Source organism: Barbus barbus, assembly GCF_936440315.1.
Source record: "Barbus barbus genome assembly, chromosome: 28".
Classification (NCBI taxonomy): Eukaryota; Metazoa; Chordata; class Actinopteri; order Cypriniformes; family Cyprinidae; genus Barbus; species Barbus barbus.
Window position 1 is genome coordinate 24,117,668 of NC_136756.1, and position 16,755 is coordinate 24,134,422.

At 37.0% G+C, this 16,755-nt stretch overlaps 1 protein-coding gene across 1 annotated transcript in view; it reads left to right on the forward strand.

Annotated features, from left to right (window-relative positions):
• LOC306848311 (disabled homolog 2-interacting protein-like) overlaps positions 1-16,755 on the forward strand; it is a 98,369-nt gene that overhangs the window by 15,470 nt on the left and 66,144 nt on the right. The window contains exon 4 of the mRNA XM_079382777.1: positions 16,527-16,633. Within this exon, the coding sequence (XP_079238903.1) occupies positions 16,527-16,633 (107 nt within the window). The remainder of the gene's footprint in view (positions 1-16,526; positions 16,634-16,755) is intronic.

Here is a 16,755-nt window from a genome sequence, read left to right on the forward strand (position 1 = left end):
AGTCCAGTCTAGACAGTATTAAATTTAGTACTCAGGGTTATATGAGAGTCTGTGTGCGGCACTAACAGTTTTGTCTAAACTTTGGTAAGCCAAACTATATTTGATACTGTTGATCAGCAGGATTCAGAGTTTTGGGTAACCTTACATTATTCTTACAACTTCATTCGCTGACTCTAGTGGAGCAGAAATGTCATGTTTCCCTTTTAAAGTTGAATTGAGTCTACAATATGACATTGCAATGCCAATTTGGCTGCATTGCAGTAACATCTAGAGTAAAATTAGCTGGCATAAAATAACTTTAAATAATTGATGTAATGTATTTTTTTAAGTGTCTCAGTGTTATACAAAATATCTTCGTCATAAAGGTTGACCAGTTTTTTGGGTAAGGCTTTGTACTAGCCCAAATGAGTAATATACCAAAAACAAGTGGGTGGTCTGACGTTCTTACACCTTTTTGATATTTGAGGCAAAAAGTGCTTCAAGACCATCCATAAAAAATTGCATAGTTGCAACATAGAAATCTTGATTATCAGGGGATAAAACCCTTTGAGAACATCTGTCCTGCGTATGATTAAGGTCTTCTGAACATGTAGAATAAACTAGATTGAAATTGGGTCAAACCAGAAATGTGCTACATGTGAGATCCTACGAGTTCAAGAGATTGTTGTTGGAACTGAACCCGAAAGTAAATTATTTCAAGGGCAAAACAAATCAGAACAACATGTTGCTGGTCTTTTCTTTAGCAGCCATTAGTTTAGTTGTTGTTCTTCTCTGTAATTGAGATAATTGCAAAAATATAGGAAACAATTCTTCCAGCTTGGGAAAAGCTATTGTGGCCGTGATGCTATTGAACATGAGATTAGTTTGAGTCTTAATGCATTTTTGAATCCGTTGCCAAATTTCATTTTATCTGCTTTATATGCTGGAAATTAACCAGCCGTTTGCTTGTTTCCAGAGAGTTAATTTATACATAAATGAAAATTCTGTCATCATTCACTGAACCTGTGAGGAACTTTCCTTCCTCAGTGGAACACAGAAAAGTGATATTATACTGAATGTCTGAGCTGCTCTTCATCATGCTATGAAAATGAAGTTGCATGGACCATTTGATACTTTTATAGTGCACTTTTTTAGTTTAACAGCCTATGTTCATTATATGTTAAATAGCCAGAATAAATGATGACATTTTCTTCTTTTAATTAAATAACTGATGGAATGTGTTTATCTATTTTTAAATCTCACACAAGAGCTTCTACTAAAACTGCCTTGTAATTCCTAGAGATAAATAAAAAGCAGATATTTGACTCTGGTCCACATAAACAAAGATGGAACGTGTGAAACCCCCAAGGCTCTTTCTGCTGGTGCTGGCTGAAACTGCTGGTTTTTAGTCTGGGAAGAGATTCATGAGCTTGTTGACTGTTGCTTCAGGAAATGCGGCATGACTGCTGGGATTCAGGGAGCTTGATGTTAATGGTGTCTGGTGACCGAGGGCTTCTCGCCTTCCAGGGGACGTCCAGATGTTGTAAGAGTGGCGGTCCGCTTACAAGCGGCAAATACCCAGGAGCATCAGTAAACTGCTAGGCCCCATGTAGCTCAGTGATTGAAGTCCTGTCTCAGAGATTACGAGGCAAGTTGGATGCACAGTACCTGGTACTCTGTCATCAATTTCTTGTAAGTTGAAGTGGTATGTTAATACTCTATAAGCTTCACTGTTTGATGGTAATCTGCTTCAGTTTTCGATTTGCTAAGTAATTGCTAAGTTACAAAAAAGTAATTTTTGTATAAAATCAGTAGTGTGCAAAAAATTCACAAATAAGGAGGCAAAGTTCCCTCTCTGCTGTTGTTTTTTTGTCCAATGTAAATTTGTGCTCCAGTTCCGTGTGTAATTAGTTTAGTTTATTTCTACCCATGATATATGGGCATTTGTGCATTGACAGGTAAATGAAGCAATCACAGCATAATTGGAAGCATTGCCTTTGACTCTTCACCCTAATTTGGCCATTTCTCCACTCATATTCACATCACAGGTGCTCTATGAAAACAGATCTTTCTGAAACATTTTCTCGCTGTTATACAGTGTTTACTTCATTAAAAGTGAGTGATTTATGCTCTATTTGAGCTCATACCTTTTTTCCACCTTTTAGAAATGTGAATTATATTGTGACTAAAAAATTTTAATTAAATCAAATCTTATATCTGAGCTCAGATCATTCTCTTAACTGACTTTATAAGGTGCACCCTGGCATGCTTTTTAAACAGTATTGAAGGAAGTCACATGCATTCATGTACCAGCTTTCAATTATATTTTTAGTTTTGCTAATATGTATGGCACAATATTTATTTGTATCTAAAATCGATAGTTTAAAAGTTTGATCATGAGAAACAAATTAAGTCGAGTGTGTACAAAAGTTTTACTTTTAATGTATTTTGTGATTCCATTCATTCATTTTCAGCATCTGCTCTTTTTCCATTTGGTCTTCATATGTATGCTTTTCTGTTTTTCCCATGCATGTTTCTCAGAGCTGCATAATAACAGCTCATGTACATATTCTGTGAGTTTTTTTCTAATGATTGCAAAAATAACAAATAGTTCTCACACAGCTAAACAACGAGACTAATGGAGTATTTTCTGACTCTCAAGTGGAAAGAACTATATGTAATTGTTGATTTGGCAGTGAAAATATATCTTCCCAAACTTGGCATTGTTGCAATAATTGCACAATAATTTAGACTCATTCTAAGTCTCATTCAGGGCCATAAACAGTCTAGACCAGTGTGTCCAGAACTCTGTTTCTTTGGCAGACTTGATCTCGCCTAATGTGTTTGTTCTCCTAGTTTTCATTGCTTCATTAATTCACATCTTCACAGAAAGAATGTCATTATGGGTATTCATTGGTTGATGATTTTGGCCGTTGCCTCTTCTAGTAAAAGCTTGGAATCCAAAACTCCAAACAGCAGCAAAAAACAAGGATCTCTCTGTACTTCCCAACCACCTAATGCAGTGAACTCTGTACTCTCACAAAAGCTTTTTGATATAACATCTAAAATGGCCAAGAGCATTATGTGTATTTCATAAAACAACACCCAAAGAGCTGTTTGTCTATTTGACGTCAACAGAAAAAAGAGAGTGGTTTCAAAGGAAAGCGAGTTATTGCATGTTTTGTCTCAGATGAAGGCATTTGTGGTGTCGGTGGCCATCATAAGTTCCTGTCCACAGCTTGAGGTCCTTCCGATTGTCCTCATTTTGTGGTGGCAGTGTGGGAGCTGTGGTTTGTCTTGGTTTGTTTCATCACTTCAGCAGATGTTGTTTGTTTGGACATTTTGTTTTTCCATACTTTTCTATTTTAACTTTTGGATCCATTTTATACCATTACTTTGTGCTATTAGATCTTTCATGGCTCTGTCTGTCTGTCAGTTAGTCAGTCATCTGTCAGTCTGTCTGCCTGTCTTATTTTCACAGTTTGTTGTTGATGATTGTGGGACTGCTCTAATTTTAGTGCGTCAATGTCTTTTTTAGTACCACTTTGGTCCAGAGGGAGGCACTGCATGTAAACATTTTCCCCTTTAAACGTGTAATCTATGAAGAAGGCCCGAGGGCAGAGAGCTGAAGTCATGTCTTGATTGCATTTACCTGCTGCACACCGGTCAGTCAGCTCCCTGAAGTCAGTCTGATATTTACAGCAGTGTTCCTGCGCTCTGAGGCTAAATGCCTGTTTGTGTGCGTGCACACCTCCTGAGCTCAGTGCTATTAAAGGGATGGCAGAGTAAAGAGGCAAAAATTTCAGAGTGTGGTGAAAGAAGGAATCATAGAAGTAATTATGTGATTTTAATATGGTCACAATAATTTATGAATCTGGACCCTAAACTCACACTTCCTTCTGCTTTTATTTTCTCCTTTTTTATTCAATATGAAAAATAAATGGACTCTGTTTGCTTTCCTAAATAATATTACAGGTCTTACTATGCATAATTCATCAGAGCATGTTTATCTACAAATCTCTCTCTCTCTCTCTCTCTCTCTCTCTCTCTCTCTCTCTCTCTCTCTCTCTCTCTCTCTCTCTCTCTCTCTCTCTCTCTCTCTCTCTCTCTCTCTCTCTCTCTCTCTCTCTCTCTCTCTCTCTCTCTCTCTCTCTATATATATATATATATATATATATATATATATATATATATATATATATATATATATATATATATATATATATATATATATATATATATATATATATATATATATATATATGTGTAAGGATTGTAACAATTTTTTCCCACTGAAAAACTATTTTATAAAGACTAATAAAAAATTATCAAGAAGCAAGTAATTTGTTCCAGTACAAGGTTGTGTGATCAGGGCAAAATACTAACAAAAAAAATAATAGCTAATATTAATGATCCAATCCAATACTGATGGTTAAAATCATCCCCTGCCTACATTAATTACTGCTGATGAATGATAACCAGATTACGTCATACTGCTGTGTGTGAGAGTGTCTTATGGTGTAAGAGGACTGGTTATTTAAGGGGGGATATTGAGTCCTGTATTAGTTTCTTCTCAGAAACTCATTCCTCTTTTAGTCATTTTTATTTTAAAGCAACAAATTAGAACCATAAGACAATTTCATGCTGACTTTACTTTATGTTGATTTATATAGACAGTGACTTGGCTAATGAATGTCATAAGTAGTTCAAGACTCTGTGATGTTACTCATTTCTGATGGTTACCAAACATTTGGTTCCACTGTTTCTGGTTTCCCTTACATCTCTGGAGAGATAAACATTTTGTTTTATGTCTTCATGCAAAGCAGGCAGCATCAGTACACGGAGACGTCCATCACTCGACTTAATGGCACTTCCCTATACTCTCCTTTAGCTTGACTCCGGGGCTCAGGTGGCATGTAGCAACTGCACTATGGGTAATAATAGCAGACCTCTTATTACCCACATTTATTCCAGCACAGAGCTTTTCTGAGAAGCCGAGAAGCCTGAGAAGCCCCAGTGTGAACTTTCTCATCCTCTCTTCCTCACTCGATAAGAAAGTTCACACTGGGGTCGAGTGTCTGAGCGTCAAAAGAGAATGAAAGTGGCTCCTGCCGCCTCCCTCGGCTCCTTCCATTACTCACTCACCCTCCTACAAAGACCCAGCATGCCACAGACCTGCTCTCTTCCTCCTCACTGGAGAAATATTCTGTCGCCGAGCTGCCAGCATGTCAACCCCCCCATCCATCAGCTCCAACTTACTGAGAGACGCGTCATATCAAGACTGTTACTGTCTTTAGCTCTTCCGCTTTTCAATTATTCCCTCTAATCTTTTAACTTTGTAGTTTTAAGTATGCCTGCTTTCGATGGATGAAGAAGCACTGACGACGACAGGTGATGCTGATATGGAACTTTTTGGATTGTCAGTCTGTTTTTGGAGTAATGAAAAGTTGAGTAAAATTTTAACGCAAGTTTTCACTCAAAAATTTAAATCCTGTCATTATTTTCTCACCCTTATGTTGTTTCAAACCCAAATGACATACATTCTGCTGTGTTATGATACTCATTTAGGTTATCAAGATGCAGGAAAAAAATAATCATTGTGGAACTACAATATAAGTGGTCCATATGAAGTTACAGTATACACTCATTTAAGCTGCACATATTTGGACATATAAACCAATGCCATTGATCTCAGTTATGCACATCTTTTGACATTTGAGAGATATGGTGGAGGTTGTGATTATCATTGTACAAGTACTTAAATTCCTGTCTTTTCTTCACACAAAACTATCAACTATCAAGACTTGTAACATAGCTGCTTGGACTACTTTTTTCCTCTTGTAGAGCTTGGCAGCTCCTGGTCACTGTATGCTTTTTTTATTTTTTTTTATTTTTGTATTGAAGATAGCACTTTCTTTTTATATATATATATATATATATATATATAATATTTTTTTTTATTCAGATAAGAAATTCATGCAAGTTTGGAACAATGTGAGGGTGAGTAAATAATGAGAGAATTTTCATATTAGATGATTTAACTCTTTACATCAAGCATAAAGCATGTTATGGTCTCCCTCATGAAGAATGACTATGGTATTTAGTTTCTGCCAAATTACCATATTTTCACAGTTATACTATGATAACCTGATATTAGCCGCTACTTCATCAAAAAGTAATTAAAACGACATGGTCTGAAAGCTTCTTAGGCTGTATGCTATTGGAAGAGAGTGCTTTTTGTTGTTTTTTATTAATGCTTTTATTCAGCAAGGATGCATTATAGTTTTTCTCGATTGCTAAAACACTATAACCAGGCTTTTGAACTAAAATTTCAAAACCATAACGCCATTTTTCAAAAAGCACACCCATTTTGCTGAAGTATAAACACTATTCCCTGCTTTAACACGAGTCAGATTTGGTGAAATGTTACTGCAAATCTCTACACACAAATCCCTACATTTCTCAGTGCTTACACCATGTGATTATTTAGAAAGCACAAGCATTCAATATTGTTCACTCAAGTCTGCACAGTTTGAGCTCAATTAGCACACAATTACCCAAGTGGAAACACTAGGAGTTAAAATGTATCCCACACCAATCAGAACCTTCGATGGATAGATAAAAGGGCCAAAGTCAGCTAACAGTTTTTCTCAGTGGCTTTGGTGCATTTCTCAGATCAGAAATTAAATTCTCAAAACTACTTGTTCAACCTCCACATCATCTAGTCACTTGTGCACACCATAAAAAGTTTCTCATTCTTTTGAACAAGTTGGGATTGCTTTGGTACATTGATGCAACTGATTATGTACATTTCTCTGTGGTTTCCTACATTATCAGTTGCTATTGTCATGTTGTTCAAGATGTATTAAATAGTTCTCTGTGCTATAGTCTTACCCCTCAAAAAAAGTCATTAGTTCATCGTATAAATCATTACGGTAAATGCAAAATGGTTGATCTAGTTGTCATAAACTGTCAAGCATATTTTCTATACATTTCTATTAGACTTTTTGTAAATTTGCCATGAATTGTGCAAGTGAATCTTGACTTTCACGAATGAAGAGTATGTAGATCAACCAATTATACATAAACAAGTTCTCTGAAATAGCTCAAAGGTGCATCTCATGAATCTTCAGTTGGAAAGCATATAGACAGAGGACAACACAAGAGTTACAAATTCTGACAGTGGATGAACATCCAGAAAAACGATCAGGGTCAACAGCCGAGAGGAATGCATGGTGGAAGGGCACACAGGCAAAACAGAGGGAGAGGCAGAAGAGGCCAAGGACAGAGGTGCATATCAGATGAAATTAGGGCCATTATTGTGGACCATGTTGTCAATCAAGGCATTACAATGGCTGAAGTGTGCAGCTAAATATTGGGAGATCAACAACATCATCCTCAATAAATCAAACATTTCGAAACAGTCTCTTTCAATCAATATCCCACATACAGTAATGTGTAAATTTGTACTTTTGAAATGGATATATGTGCAGCCTTCTGCGTTTCAGTAGGCCTACAGTAACTGTCATCTACTATTGCCATAGTTTGCCTCAGGTAATACTACACACAGTTTTCTACAGTCATGGTGAAAAAACAACTAAACATTTTGACCAGTGTGGCTCACACGATGACAAAAATACTTTATATTTTGGTGGCCTTGGCCAAATTACCGACACGATAACTAGGTTTTGAAGCATGAATGAAATGTTTTGGGTGAGTAACTACATTGTGCAGACATGCAATAAAGTTCTGAAGTTCCAGCAAACAGTTGTGACATTTGCACTCACAGTTTAGAGAATGTTAAGACAGTTTCGTAAAATGTGCCAAAGCAATTGAGAAAAACTGTAAATTGAGAAATAAAACATTTGGGAAGTACCACACTTATAACCGGTTTTTGTAGTATTGTTTTGAATTGATCTCATCAGTGTGTAGCGTGTGTGTTTTTGACTGTTTGTGTGTCATGTCTGAGAGCGAAGTTTAGTTTTTCAGCAAGATTGAGTTGTTTTGAGTGGAGAGCTTAATTTTGACCTGAATATAGGAAGTTTAGGGAATTGAGTTAGAAGTTATGGATTCGTGTTTACTGTATTGAGAATACCAGGCATAGTTTCAAGAAATGTGTTTAAGCAATCGAGAAAACCTGTAAATTGATCACAAGAGACAGTAAAGACGTATAATGTTACAAAAGATTTCTATTTCAAATAAGTGCTATCTCACAAATTCATACAGACACCAATAAAATAACTTTTTATTTTTTTGCATTTAATCAGTTTCCTTTATTGTGATGGGTGTACATAGTTTTCATCTCTGTCTGAAAGGCTGTTGACATTTGGTTCTCAGAATCGAGGATTTCATCAGGGAGGTGAGATGTTCTTCTGCGGCTCGTAAATCTCATTATTCACCAGCTTGTGTCATAGAGGTCACAGGGGTCAAATGCCTTGTCAGAGCACTGCAAACATATTAATGTATTAGATGTTTAACTGAGGGTGGGTGAAGAGACAAACCTCCTGTTCAGTCTTCAGTGGTTTCAGCCAAGTAAAGCTATGATAGATACTAGTTTCTTTTGAATTTACAACAATAATGGGAAAAAAATGTGGACCTCTTAATTGACCATACCTGATAAGCTCCAAAAAACAAAACAACCCATAAAATTACTGTAAAACTGCCAAATAATAGTTTTGTGTGAAACAAACCCTAATTTATATTTACATAAATTGTATGAATTTTTGTTTTTTGTTTTGTTTTTTTGGTGCTTTATATATTTTTTTGAGATTGACAGATCAGTCAGTACGAACTGCTTGTGAAAGAATTACAAGATTAAAATCTAAAATTTCTCCATTGGAATTTTACAACATTTGGGTTTGGCACATTGTAAAGAGTAAGTAGACAATTTTCAGTTTTGGGTGAATTATCACTGTAATCTAATATCTGTACACATGGTTCTTTTTTATGATGGAGCTGCTCAAGACATGTCTGCACTATAATTTACACCCAAATTCACACCTCACTGTAGATTTCATTCCCAAAGCACAGAGGTTATTTGTGGGGAGGAGTTGACTCTCTACTTTCCCCCTTGTTTTTCCCCCTCTTCTCTCAAAACTCTCGACCGTGTCATTTTAAGAGCAGTCCTGACTTGCAGAATCAGATGCAGCAATCTACTTCTCTGGCAGTGATTCAGTTCAACAGGAGCTATTGAAGTGAAGACTTCCAGCAGTTTCTGAATCAATTATTCTGTAGGCCGTGACACAGGTGAAAACGAGGTGCGGAGAGCATGTCAGGGGCAGTGAGGAGAGTTCTGGGGAGGAAGTGGTACTACTACAGACTTCTGGGCCGATCCAGGCACAGACAGCATGCTCGGTCACGAAGCCGCTGCCACACTGCTATCAAGGGTGATTCAATCTTTTTCTATCTATTTCGGATAAAAACATTACTTTGCTGGGGATACAGAGTGTGCCATAGTACCCTTATGCGTTTGTGACATTTTTCATTGTCTGATCATATTGACTTAATATCCATCGCATAATAGAACTTGCCCGCAAGAACGATGAAAATGAAAGTGCACTGAGGAACTGACAGAAGTGTTTGACTGATTCTAGTTTTCAATCAGAATGAAGTGTGCATTTGGTGTCTGAGTGAAACAGTGCCCAGGTTTCAGATATTCTTCTTCTCTTTGCTCTGTGATTGAAGTGTTTTGCTGTGATACATGTTTTTAAACCAAGTGAAGGACAAAATACTGATTAAGCAAATTATTTAGCAGTTAAACTGCCAAATAATGGCTGTTCAAACCGTTGATATATTGGTCAACACTAGTACAAACCTGTCCGATTTTGAAGAGACCGACTATAAGACATGTTCTCCCGAAACCTGTTTCTGTCTATAATCTGGTCTACTGTGACTTGACATTGTTAATGTTGGGCCTTCTAATTCATTTATCAACCGTTAAAGATATTTCATACACATTTGTGGTCTTCTTCATGGCTTTTCTTCCACTTTCATGTTTTTAAAACCTGATAAGTATTATACTTTTACTTTAGCAGTTTAAAAAGACAAGTTGCAATTCTGTCACTTTAACTCTTGACTTTTTCCTTCAGTATGAGTTAGCCTGAAGTAGGAAAAATGTTTATTTGTGAGCCTGTGAAGTTCTGCTGCTGTAACAATATCTAGCCATTTTTGCAGAACTTCACTGCTTCGACAGAGTTCGTAAACAAGTATTTTTGTCTTCCACATGGTGAAGTGAAGCTTCCCAAATATACAGCCTCCAGGGACTTTTTCTTCTCAGTTCTTACACTGATTAGAGCCAAGAGAGACTTCTCCTATGTGTGTGTGTGGGAGAAGACAACAAGAGGTTCACAGTTCTCACAAAACTGAAGAAACCGCCACCTCCTCTTTACATCAGGTTCGAACATATTTCTATGAACGATTTCTGTTCTCAGTTTCTATTCTCTCTTAGACGATCCATTCCTTAATGTTTGCTAAGTATGAAACTTTGGTGCATAACTTGTCCACACGTGATAGAACAGGTCGTGCAGCTTGTTGAGGAGAGGTTTGCTAATACTTTTCTAACCAATGCAACCACATAGTGCCCTGGCAACCACCAGAATTGATTTGAGAGACTTTTGAAATCCAGTTTAGTTCCTGAATTAAGAAAGGAATTTGAAATCAATTATTTGATTGAAAGAAATTCATATCAATATTTATTAAATTATTTATATATTTATTAAATTACATTTTGTTTTATTAATTTATTATTTTATTTTATTTAAAATTAATTTTGGTGAACTAGGGTGGAAAAATGTACTGAATAATGAAATGATAAACAATGGGAATATATTTTGAATTTCATTTTTCTTACTCTATTAAGAAAGTTTTGAGCATAAGTCTCTTGGTTTTCTTTTTTAAAAATATGTTTTAAACCAGTGTGTAAATATATTGAAGGAATATAACAAAATACTGATTAAGCAAATTACATAGCGGTTAAATCTCGCTGAATTTCCATTGAGCTACTATTCTGTAAATTCCTCTTGCTGCCATCCCAAATTCAATTCAAATGCTCGTTAATTAAATGAAAGCCAATTCTATATTTCTGAATTTGGCACAACCCTGGCAACCACTCATAACATACAATTGCAACCTTAGTTTTTGCAGCCCTATCATTTAGTTTCTCCCATTTCCTTCTTTTCAAAGAGTTATGAGTGCACTCAGTTTTTCTAAACTTTAGGTGTGTAGGAAAAAAAACTTCAAGATCTTGTGTATTCTTGTTTCAGATCCATTACTTGGAAACACTGCACTGTTCAAACTTTGCTCAAACTCTTGTGGTGGCAGCTGATGAGATTGATAAGGTCTCGCTGAGATGAAAGATTTCTCAGAGTTGGCGAATGTGGGCTGCATGATCCGTCAGGCCTTTAGCTGCACTTCTCCATTAAAGACCACAGAAGTTCTATTTCTTGACATGCCGAGAGGCTTGAGAGACAGGTGTAGTCGAAAGTTTAGCTCTGTGTCTGTTTCATAGAAGAAAGAGAGCTGACTTGCTCAGTGATTGACGCTTCAGCAACGAGCCCAAAGCAGCATTTACCTTCCATTTGTATTAGAAATCCTCTTATAGTTAAAGGATATTGTCCATATCTCAAATTAATCAATTCTGTGTACTTCTCCACAATATTTCTCTCTGCTTCAATCCATACTGAAAATCAATGGATGTGCAGATGGGGCATTTGACAGAACATTACTTGTAAAATCTGTTTATTTGCTAACTACATTATTACTCCAAATACTTCCTGAGTCACAAAGTCACGTTCTGCTAAACAGGTTTCAAAGTCAGTTTTTTTTTTTTCTTTATCTTTTTACAATTTTTATCATTGTCATTCATAATCTGCTATACAATAGCTGCAAGTCATGTCACCCAAAACTAACCCTGCTGAAAATGAGTTGTTTTGCTTTTTATGTTATTGTCTTTGCTTTTAAACCTTAAAAGGGCATTGCTGCCAAAGAAGTAAAAAATCATTGTGTCCCAGGCCTTTGTCTAACCAAACCGAAGGGCCTGCAAAGACTCATCATCTCTTGCAGCGGCAAGTCGAGCCAGATCCGAAGAAAGGAACGTGCATTTAGATGAAGAGCAAATGAGACAGGCCTGTGAGTTATAGGCCTGCTTGGATGCTAAATGAGACCATAGCACTTCTATGTAATTTCCTGGAATGACAGAGTCCTCTGTGAGATCAGATGGAGGACGGTGGCACCCCGGTGCAGGCGTCTCTTACACAGCTGGGCCATGCATCTTGTTCAGAGCAGATTAATAGGGCCGCTATCGCCAAGCATTTCTGCTGTAATTCTCTGGCAAATGGCCCACAAGCCTTCCCAACATCTGGGGTTGAACTGATTAACATATATGGAACATTGTTTGATGGCTCATACCAGTCGAGAACCTTTTGTTTGAAATATATTCATTTATAAGTAAGTTACAGGGGCCACGTTGTTCTATTTTATTTTAATTAAATTTTATAATTTTATTTTTTATTTTATTTTTTACTTTGTGAAGTATCATTTCCTGTTTTCCTGGATACAGGTGCATATAATTTGCATAATAATAAATATAAATAAAAAAACATATAAATATTATATAACATACATTTAAATAATGTTTAATGTATTTAGTCATTTAGTTTATTTCCCAACATATAGGGTTGAACTGAGTAACATATATGGAGCATTATTTGATGGTTCATACCGGTTGTGAAAGTTATTTTCTTTTCTTTCATTAAAAATAATATATTTAACGTACATTTGGAAAGACTTTAGTTTAGTTCAAGCATTATTGTTGTCTTTTTTTACTTTTTTTTTCTGTAAATCATGTGGATTGTAAAGTGGAGGTGATCAGTCCTCTGATGTGGTATTTATTTACTTTTATCCACCCTAAAATGGAAAGTTTTTTTCTACAGCAACTCTTGTCAGCATGTTTGCTCTGGACAAATATGAGCAGAACGTTCAGGAGTTCAGACCCCCTGCTCGTAGGTCCGTGCCAGAGGAGGCTTTTCTTTGAGCCCCTTATGTTGTCCTCTCAATATGAAAGCATTTTACTGTCTCCACTCTTCATAAACACTTGGCTCTGGGTGGAGGAAAGTTGGAGCCATCTCTTAATTGTTGTTTAGTGTTTTTCCATTTACGCTGCATTTTATCAATCATGATCAAACAGCTTAATGATGAAAGAATATTTTAACCAATTATTAGTTTGCAGGTTGGTAATGGCATAGTCATCATTCAGAGCAAACAGTGCTTTCAACACAGCTGATGGAGAGATGCTGTTTATGAACGGAAGTATTCAAATATGACGTAGTCATATTTGAAAAATACATAAAGTATTATACCCTGTTAAGAATTATGTATATAATGTTTTGGCCTACTTACAGACTTTTAAATGCTACTCAAAAACAACCCTGTGGATCTTCACTGTTTTCAAAATTGCATTTAAGTCAAAGATCATGTGATCTTGCTTCCGTGCTTAACATATGGATCAGGATGTTGTGATATCAACATAAGCAAGAGGCAGCGCTGGGATTTCTCTCCCATGCATTCCAATCTGTTCATCTCTCCAGTGAGAAAACAGTGAAATTACCAACACACACAGACGGAATGTTCATATGTCGATACCTACGCAGGCCAGTTAATCATTCTTCCTCCATGTTGTCAGATCATGTCTAGTTTTGCTAAGCCAACACTAAATGATGACTGAGGCAGCAATACAAATCCTTGTTATTTAACACTATGGCAATATGTATTAGCACATAGTTGTTTATCCTTAGCAGTGTATATCATTGGTTTGTTTCCAGGTGTCAGTGAATTTGATGCTCTCTGTACACTAAATTCTAATTCAAATTCTATTTGTCACATACATATACATACATAGTACGACATGTAGTGAAATGTATTGTACGACTGTCCAACAAAATTAAGAAAAACCTCAAGTTTACAAAAATACAAATAGAAAAAGTACAGTAAACATATATATATATATATAGAAATAAACTAGCAATAAAATAACACATAGATATGAGAATAAAAATAGATATGAAGAATAAAAATAGAATATGATTCTATATAGATTCTATAAAAAGTAAAGTGTATGTCAGTGATAAAGTGTCCGTGTGGAGGGAGGAGGTGTGAGATGGCATCCTCCGTGGAGCGGTTATGTCTATACGCAAACTGTAGTGGATCCAGTGTGTCTGGTAGTGATGCAATGATGAAGTCTCTGACCAGTCTCTCAAAGCACTTCATCACCACTGATGTGAGGGCTACAGGGCGATAGTCGTTTAGGCAGGTGGGCTGGGGTTTCTTGGGGACAGGAACAATGGTGGACTGCTTAAAGCATGAGGGGACTATGGACTGTTCCAGGGAGAGGTTGAAGATCACAGTGAACACCGGTGCTAGCTGGTCAGCGCAGGCCTTCAGAACCCGACCTGTGATGCCATCTGGTCCTGCTGCCTTCCTGATGTTCACTCTCCTGAATGCCCTCCTCACGTCATGCTCCGTGATGGTGAACACGTTGTCCTCACCGGCTTCCTCAGCGTGCATGCAGTTAGCACTGCTAGCGCCGTTAGCGTGATTAGTTGCAGCCTCGAAGCGAGCATAAAAAGTGTTCAGCTCGTCAGCCAGAGAAGCGTCCGCATTCCCCGATCTGGAGGGTGGTGTTTTATAGTCCGTGATGGTTCTAAGTCCCTGCCACAGACTCCTAGAGCCGCCATGTTGGAATTGCGACTCTAGTTTCCTCCCGTTTCCTCCCGTTTCCCACTATAAAAATTGTTTGTAATTTTTACTGAAAAATAATTTAAAAATCTGTGAATTGGTTAACTGAAAGTTACTTTACCACGTGTGTGTGTGTGTGTGTGTACTTGTTTATACTACATTGTGGGGACCAAATGTCCCCACAAAGATAGTAAAACCTGAAATTTTTGATCACGAGGGAAATAATTATTAAAAAGCAAATTATGTTTATCTGAAAGTGTAAGAATACAAACAGGTTTTCTGTAAGGGGTAGAGTTAGGGTTGGGTCAGGGGATAGTAAATATCATTTGGTCAGTATAAAAGTAATAGAAGTCTATGGAAAGTCCCCACAATTCACAGAAACAAGTGTGTGTGTGTGTGTGTGTGTGTGTGGGGGGACAGGTTTATATATCCTGGTGGGGACTTAAACCTGAATACACACAGACTCGTGCCACGGTGGGGAAGAAAAGTAAAAAGAAAAGTAGATAGAATAGAGAGGGTCAAATTTTATATACACACACACACACACACACACACACATATAGCCTATATATATATATATATATATATATATATATATAAGAAACAAGTAGATAGAATAGAAGTAGATTATAGAGTGCAAGTGTTAAAGGGTCAATGTTTTCTTTTTTAGTAAATAAAAAGTAAACAACTATTAAATAAGACAAATTGACACTTTTCATAATGTTGCTTTCTGTTGTGTCACCTGTATTATTATGATGGTTGTTGATACTTTTTATGACAAGGAGATTTTGTAGTTTTGAGTATATAGGTATATTAACAGTCTATCACTTAATGAAATATACAGTTATTAATGGTAAAATATACAGATATCTTGTAACACTGGCAACATTGTCAAATTTTTACAGTGAATTTCAGGCAACCACAGCTGCCAGGTTTTTTTTTTTTTTTAATACCATAAATATAACAGGATATTTTTTTTCACGCTGCAGAATAGAAAGCTTTTTTATTTGAACAACCAATTCTGGCACAAGAAAAGTGCTGTCAGAAAGAGCACACACACACACACACACACACACACACAAAAGCTTCCAGATCTTGTTAGTGACACATCTTTCCAAATACAAAACCAGCGAGGCACAGATGCCCTTCCTCCACTTTGTTTTGAGTTTGACATGATTCAGACTGTGCAAAGAGAGAGACAGTAGGATGAATTTCATAGATCTTGTCTTTCAGGTTGGCTGCGTTCGCTCTCTCATTTGTTTTCCGCACAAACACTTGTTCCCTCCTTCCCTCCATCAATCGTGCAGACAGAGATGCAGGCGTGTGCTGAATGCCAAGCACAGTCTGACAGGCTGATGCAGGCCGCACATGACCGACACATGTGACTGACACAGTGACGCTGCTACAGAAGCAGCATATTGTAGAGAATTATGGGTGGGCCTTTTGACTTCAGCCAATAAGGAACCTGCTAAAGCAGCCACATTGCAACATGCTTAATACCACTCAAAAGATCATAACAACCACATAGCAATAAATTGAATACATTCACACCTTAGCAATGGCACAGCAACCCCCTGGCAACCATCCAAAACATACTAGCAACTTGTTTAAATCTTAGCAAGCATGAAGACGAAATGACGCTGAACACCTTTCTTTAGTTTTTTTCAGTTTTCCAGTGCTGTTATTGATGTTTGATTGTGTTCATTTGGTGGGTTTGTTTATCCTAGGAGAAATCTGATCATAGAACTGCTCTTGGCAGGTTAAATACACATGAATCCAGTCATCACTCTCTGATTCCTCTCTCTGTCTGTTCTCAGAGTCTCTCACTGACAGGGTGGGCCGGCGGCGCAGTATGCCTGGCAGTACAGTGGACAAAACTGTGGTCGCTATGGATGCAGACACGTCAACACCTTTTAAAGTCACGGTACGCAATTATGACCACAGCACAGATAAAAATAGTACATTTACAATTGTAAGAGGATTTAAACATCTCTCTGAGCTAGGAGTTGTATTTCAAAATGTGATTCAGTTTGACTTTAGATGATA